This window comes from Gekko japonicus, unplaced genomic scaffold (assembly GCF_001447785.1).
Source record: "Gekko japonicus isolate JY-2015 unplaced genomic scaffold, Gekko_japonicus_V1.1 scaffold40, whole genome shotgun sequence".
Lineage (NCBI taxonomy): Eukaryota > Metazoa > Chordata > Lepidosauria > Squamata > Gekkonidae > Gekko > Gekko japonicus.
In genome coordinates, this window is record NW_015172554.1 from 1,917,830 (window position 1) to 1,925,412 (window position 7,583).

The window sequence follows — 7,583 nt, forward strand, 5'->3', positions numbered from 1 at the left end:
TGAGAGAACTGTGACTGACCCAAGGTCACCCAGCTGGCTGCATGTGGAGTAGTGGGAAATCAAACCCAGTTCTCCCAGATTACAGTCTGCCGCTCTTATCCACTTCAACAAACTGACATTTTCCTTTCCGTTGCCAAAATGAATGCCTCTGCATTTGTAGTGGCAATAAAAGTCTCATGGAGAATGCTTGCTGTCTGGAAAGAGCAGGGCTTTCCATTTATTCATTAATAAAAATACTTGTAATCCTGCCTTCTTCTCCATCAAGAGCAACAAGTTCAAGTTCAAAACCTATAGTGGCATAGATCATAATCATACAACCATCAAGAGCAACTTGGGACAGTTTACAGGCAATGCTCCCTCTAAATTGTGGAGTTTTGTGAGAAAAATATCCTACTTTGTAAGCTACTGGCATTAAAGTTGTGGGCGAGCATTTTGGCTACTGCATAAAGTAGTTTGCTCTGGAGCCATCCTTCCTGAGCTAAGACAAAAATCTGTGAGCTGGAGGCTAAAAAACTGTGAGCTAGCTCACACTAACTCAGCTTAGATGGAACATTGGTCACAGGCCTGGTAGTCGCCAGCCCCAAACCCCACTCCACAGTTTTATTCTTACACCTCTGAAAAAAGAAGAATTGGTTTTTATGCCCCGCTTTTCTCTACCTTAAAGAGTCTCAAAGCAGTTTACAATCTTCTTCCCTTCCTTTCCCCACAACACTCAATTGGTGAGGGAGGTGGGGCTGAGAGAGCTCTGAGAGGACTGTTCTTGAGAGAACAGCTCGGAGAGAACTGTGACTGGGCCAGGTTCACCCAGCAGGCCTTACAATCTCCTTCCCTTCCTCTCCCCACACCAGGCACCTGGTGAGGTAGGTGGAGCTGAGAGAGCTCCGAGAGAACTGTGACTGGCCCAAGTTCAACCAGCAGGCTTCATGTGGAGAAGTGGGGAATCGAACCCGGTTCTCCCAATTAGAGTTCACAGCTCTTGACTACTGCACCACGCTGGCTCTCTGAGATGTCAGTTAAGCTGAGTGACCAGCCCCAGTGAGTTTCATGGCTGAATTCAACCCAAGCCTAGGCCCACACAATAACCATTATACTAGGCTGGCTCTCAAACATATAAAAGTACAGAGACTGGTTATCAGTCAGGCCAAGATTCAGATCAGAATCAGCCAAACCAGGAGAGCCAAAGGCTGGTGTATGTGTGTGTGTGTGAGCTGTGACTTATGGTAATAGGCACCAGCATATGGAACCAAGGACATTTTTCCAGTTGAGGTCCCAGCAGCTGGTCTCAAGAGCAAGGAGGCTTTCCGAGATTAGCGGCTAAAAGCTAAGCCAAGGCCTGTAGATAAGGTGGCAGCCAGGCACACGCAGGCTGGGCATCATGCCACTTACCTCCATTTGGCTATCTCAGTAATTCGCTTGGGCTCCTCGTTACTCAGTGCCCAGTGAACCGCATCTCCCAAATGGGAAAGTAACCCCCCAGTGCCATCGCTCATGACAAGCGGTGGAAATGCCCCCCAAAGGTATTTTATGGATGCTTGCACTGTGCATCTGGAGAGATCAGGCGGGAGGGTATGAATCAAACAGCCAGATAGTGAACGCATGGCATTGCGAATAAAGGATGATGGCTTTCGTGGGATCCCGCGAGTTTCAGAGCGATGGCCCGTGCTCCAGGAATCACAGGTGCTCTTTCAATCCCAGCTGTCATGCTGGGAACTAACACAACCCCTTTTCATCTGCATTTTCATTATGAGCCCAGCAAACGGAAAAGGGATTGGTGTCAGTAATTCAACGTGATATATTTCCAAACGGGAGGTTTTAAAGCTATTCCAAACTGTATTCTGTACAAACAGTGGGACCATCGCTCATGAAGTGGTCATTTTACAAAATCAGTTAACTACAGATGAAGAGAACAGCCTCTCAAAAATAAACACATTTTTCTTTTCAGGGCACAGAGAATGAATATTAAAACCAGTTCCAGCACAGTTAATACATATGCTTTCCTTCACTCTTCACGGTATGTTAATTCTGCCTTTACCGCTTACAGTGCAGCAGTTCCGTCTCTCCCCCCCCTCCCTGCTCTTACTGACAATTCATTTACTTACTGTCCCCTGGAGGTGTGAACTAGGAGGGTGATGAGAGTTGAGGTCGCAGGGCAGACGCAATTCAGAGCCAGCATGGCGTATTTGCATTCCTCTTCACAAACCACATGATCTAAAATTTTAAACAGAGCCTTGCATTTATTCCTGCGGCACAATACAGTATTTGGGGCCCACCACCATGGAATTTTTATGCACTAAAAATTGTCTTGTGTTCAGGTAAGGATGACAGTTTGTGAGTGAGTCAACAGAGAGATTTGCAAAGCTCTAGTTCAACAGGTTAGATTCTCTGATATGCTGGAACTCCTAATCTTTGACTCTCATAAACATTTGTCATATACCAATCTTTTGGATACTTTAATCCTTCTCTATACCAAACTATTTTCATTAAGAGTGCACTTGGAATTGTAGACTTAAGATTTCAAAAACCATGGTTTTCTTAGCTGTTTACATCTGAAAGGTCTGTTTTAATTGTGCTTCTCCCTTCTGCAAATTGAACCTGTGATTCTTTGATTTTCATGCCATTTTCTGTTTTTTGCATACTGGATGTTTCCATAAAATGTATGCATTTTTCAGTGTAATATGCTATAGATATTAGTATCAAGTCCAACTGTATTGCACGTCAAAAATCTACACCGTACACATGCTACACAAATGAATGTTCAAACCCAACAGTGGAGACTGGAAACTAATAACAAAAACATCAATGAAGAAGGGAAGCCTCAGTCCTTCATACCCTCATTCACATTCACCTAATCATGATGTGCTGTGAATTTGTCACACAGTATCGCTGCCATCACAGCTTATACTTTTTCTTTGGTTTACATGAATAGAGTGCATGGTATTCTCTTTTGAATCCTGTTCTAGTTTGCCATTTCCACAGTGTGGGGATTGGACCCAGCAAGGGGCCCAATCAGACAGGCCACATACCGGAGGCCCAGAAGCTGATGTTTTATGTCCCAATTCCTGCTCAGTAGGAAAAGCCCGATTAGTTGCCTGATTTTCATTCTCTAGCATCTATGTTTTGGACTGATAAACCCCCCCCCCCACCCAGGGAACAATGAAAACAGGGATGAAATAAACAGAAAAATAGACAAAAAGAACTCGGCAAAGAAATCACAATCAAAGATAAACCACCAAGGAGGAAAAATATGAGAAGAGTGGAATTGCTGACCCAGCTAACCTGAAAGTCTAAGTTTTGCTCTCGCTTCCTAGCAAGTTCTCTTACAGTGAAATCCTAAACAGAGTTACAGTTTTCTCAAGCCATCAACATCAATGGGCTTAGCAGGGCACAGCCCTTCTTAGGATGGCGGTGTTCAAAGCTCAGCGACTCAATAAATGTGCAAGTCCTTAAGGTGCTGCTGGATTCTGTTCTCTTTTCCCTCCCAAATAAATTGAACCAATCAATTTTACAGATATTTGGTATCTCAGATTAATGAAAATTTAGAACATGGCTTTTGGAAATGCAGACCTGTACATTCAAAAATCTCAACGCTTAAGTGACAATATCCCCTCCTGCATCTCCAACCATTTCACCTGCAGTTAGAACACTGCAGCAGGTAGCAATTCATGCCAGAAATAAATTAAACTAAGCTAAAGTGTATTTAGTTAGGATTTTAAAAATATAAGTTGAATGAGTGTGTTTCCTGTTGATAATGATGCTCAGGAGCAGTAAAATCTGGATTTTTATCGGCTAAAATTAAAAATGTAACCATAGTTATGATTAGTCTACTAAAATGTTTAGGCCATTTGAGTGGCACACAAATTAAGTAATTGACATATTAAAACACGTTCTCCACTCTCTGTCTTTCTCTCTCAAACACAAGAATAATATAGGCCAGGAACCCAGGATCTAGTTTGCCATTTCAGCAATGTGGGGATTGGACCCAGCAAGGGGTCCAATCGGACAGTCCACATGCAGGAGGTCCAAAAGCTGAAGCTTTATGTCCCAAATTCCTGCTCAGTAGGAATCTAGTTTCAGGATGAAGATTCTCAAGTAAGACTCTGGAATCTGGATTTTCTACATGGAATTTGAAAATACTCTTCCAGATACACCATTTCAGTGTTTTGTTTTTTAAAGGAGTAAAAAAAGAAAGAAAAAGAAACCTACCAGCAAATTTCACATGAAACTTATTCTCAGGCTTGAGGATCTGAACATAAAGAGGACAATTTGGAGCAAAGTCCTTCACTGCCCAGGCTCTTAGGATAGTCTGATGATCCTACAGAAAGGGAACAAGGACACAACCTTGGAGACTTGTTTGCTGCATCATGTAAACGAAAATCATGGTGGCTGAGTTTTCAAAAGGGCAGGATTTGTACTTGCATTGAACCCCTTTTCCCCAATATGTGAAATCTACCAGAATGTCCAAATTACTACTACATTTCATGTGTGATCCAAGGCACTTCTGCCGGCACAATGATCCCCATGTGGATCCTGTGAACAAAGAGCCAATCCTGGCTTCCCTTCACCTCACAGGAGCAGCAAATGCTCTGGAAAAGCCCAGAAGAGAAGAAGAAGAAGAAGAAGAAGAAGAAGAGAAGCGATTGGATTTATATCCTGTCCTTCACTACCCAAAGGAGTCTCAGAGCGGCTTACAAATGCCTTTCCCTTCCCCTCCCCACAACAGACACCCTGTGAGGTAGGTGGGGCTGAGAGAGCTCTGACAGAAGCTGCTCTTTTTCAAGAACAGCTCCGACAGAACTATGGCTTGCCCAAGGTCATCCAGCAGCTGCAAGTGGAGGAGTGGGGAATCAAACCTGGTTCTCCCAGATTAGAGTCCGTGCACTTAACCACTACACCAAACTGGCAAAGATCACCTTTGCGCCTGCAAGTAGCACCCATTTGGAAACAGCTGCCTCCCTCTCACAGGATGCTGCTTGGCCTGGAACTTGCTAACATAGAATCATAGAATGTAGAGTTGGAAGGGACCTTGCAGGTCATCTAGTCCAACCCCCTGCACTCTGCAGGAGCATAGCCGAAAGATAGCCCTACATCTCGTGAGCAATACTCCCCCTAGGCTGTGAAATCCTGTGAGCAAACATTCTGCCTTGTGAGCTACTTGGCATTAAAGTTGTGAGCAAGCAACTTGGCTGCTGCATAAATTAGTTTGCTCTTGAGCCATCCTTCCTGAGCTAAATGTGTGAGCTACAGGCTAAGAAACTGTGCACTAGCTCACACTAACTCAGCTTAGAGGGAACACTGCTCGTGAGCAATGTTCCCTCTAATCTGTGGAGCCCTGTGAGCAAAAATTCTACTTTGTGAGCTCCTGGCATTAAAGTTGTGAGCGAGCAATTTGGCTAATGTATAAATTAGTTTGCTCTGGAGCCATCCTTCCTGAGCCAAGACAAAAATGTGTGAGCCAGAGGCTAAAGAACTGTGCGCTAGCTCACACTAACTCAGCTTAGAGGGAACACTGCTCGTGAGACTACCCAGTGTTTCTGCTTGGACTCAGCCCCCTGAGTGCTGATTTTGTTAGCCCTCTCTGACTTACAGCGGCTGTGCGGTCCACTTCATTCCGGCTGCTCAGGATGAAACAGGCTTCTCCATTGTCCATCCTGAAAATATAACAGATCCTGTCAATCACAGCCAACAGGAGCTGAATGCCTTATTAAAGCACAAAGTAACAGGGCTATATTGGGGTGGGTGGGTGGCAGGACTCCCACAGGACAACAGGTCCACTTACGCCAGATCAGATGCCCAGAGATCCTGCACCCCCAAGATTCTTCAGCCAGCTCACGGCAGCCAGTCTTTCCCGTTTGTTGTCCTCTCTTCCCTCACATATGTACTCTGCCTTCCTCCCATCAGCCGGGTGGGATCACTTTCCCCAAGCTGTGAGGGATACTTGGGCACAGGGCTTTTTTTGTAGAAAAAGCCCAGCAGGAACTCATTAGCATAATAGGCCATACCCAACACCAGAAACTCATTAGCATACTAGGCCACACCCCCGACAGCACAGCTCATTCACATATTAGGCCACACCCCCATGTTACCAGAAGTGTGGTCATCCAGCCACAATCACCTTTTGCTTCTTATTCCCTTTACCTTGTTTGTTGTCAAAACCCAGGGCTTTTTGCATGTTTGGCCACACACCTCTAATTGTAGCCAATCCTAAAGAGTTTCTGCTATTGAGTGTGGCCTCTTATGCTAATGAGTTCCTGCTGGGCGTGGCCAACTTGGGAGCCAGCCGGAACTCCGTTCCTGTGCGGTCCTGCCCAAAAAGAGCCCTGCTTGGGCAGAGCTCCTAGCAAGCATTGAAGCAGCCTCCACAGACATTAAGGAATGTTAACACCCGTCTGTCATAGGCCTCGACCTCAGTCCCCTTAGACCAACCCCTCTCACAACAATACTGCACTTCAGATTTACATAGTGCTTCAGAATGCTTAATGCCCCGTGCACACATTATCTGGCTACGATCTTCCTAACAACCCTGTAAGGTATTGTCAGCAAGCTGCCATGGTGTTCTGTGTTAGTTGTATCTCTGTACAGTTGCTAACCCCCCCCCCTGCCTGTACGCCTGTATTTTACTCTGCTGTAATGCCTAAGCCAAACAACTGGAGGATGTATTGGGGGAGTATGCTTTACTGCCAGCTTGTTGCTTTTAGAGCCTGGGAACTGCACCTGTATTATGTCTGGAGATAGCTTGGTTCTCAGGGAATGAGCGCGTAACCGTTTCCTTTCACCCGCCAGCGGGAAAGTGCCCCATTGGTCCTGTACCTGGTTCAAATCCCTTTATCTTGTTTGCCCTAACCGTCTGTAGTCAGTTCTAACAAAGAACGTGTTTGAGTGTCTTTCCAAAGCTTTGAAATAAATTTTGCTTTTCTTCAAAACGTGGATTTATTCTCGATGCTTGGGGATCCAACATATTGTTAGAACTCTCAATTTTCCTATTGTCCCGAATCTGACGTGATCATGAGCGGGGCAGAGGGAAACCTACCTACAACGGAGGGGGACACAGGATCAGTCCCTACAACCTCCACATCGTTGATCACCACGACTGCCATTCCTACGTCGGGTGCGGTGGGGGGAGCGATTCCCCGGTTACCTGCGTATTTGTCTTGGCCGCCTCCAACCCCTTCGCGTTGGGGCCCGAGGACGGTGACAGCGCAGGATGATTGGACTTTGTATAATGCCAAGGGCACCAGGGAAGTTTACTCCCGCCGAGGCAGCGGACTTCGAGAGAGTCTTTTTTGACAAAGGACTTTACCCCGAACCGGAGAGAACGCCCGCGTCTGGGATGTACCGACGGGAACTCGAAGACTGGATGTTTGAACCCCTGGGGGAAGGGGCCCGGGCGGGAACCCAGGAGGGTGCTTCAGCACTTTTTGACAAAGGACTTTACCCCGAACTGGAGAGAACGTCCGCGTCCGGGATGTTCCGACGGGAACTCGAAGACTGGATGTTTGAACCCCTGGGGGAAGGGGCCCGGGCGGGAACCCAGGAGGGTGCTTCAGCCCCTCCGAGCGAGGGAGAATATGAGCCACCTCCGACAT

At 46.2% G+C, this 7,583-nt stretch overlaps 1 protein-coding gene across 3 annotated transcripts in view; it reads right to left on the bottom strand.

Moving 5' to 3' along the window:
• The window catches only part of KCNT1 (potassium channel, sodium activated subfamily T, member 1), a 239,894-nt gene that overhangs the window by 50,856 nt on the left and 181,455 nt on the right, over window positions 1–7,583 (bottom strand). For all 3 annotated transcript variants that reach the window (XM_015421156.1, XM_015421155.1, XM_015421158.1), the window contains exons 13-15: window positions 5,585–5,648; window positions 4,204–4,312; window positions 2,100–2,208 (exon numbers count right to left, since the gene is read on the bottom strand). In XM_015421156.1, coding sequence (XP_015276642.1) covers window positions 2,100–2,208; window positions 4,204–4,312; window positions 5,585–5,648 — 282 coding nt within the window. The remainder of the gene's footprint in view (window positions 1–2,099; window positions 2,209–4,203; window positions 4,313–5,584; window positions 5,649–7,583) is intronic.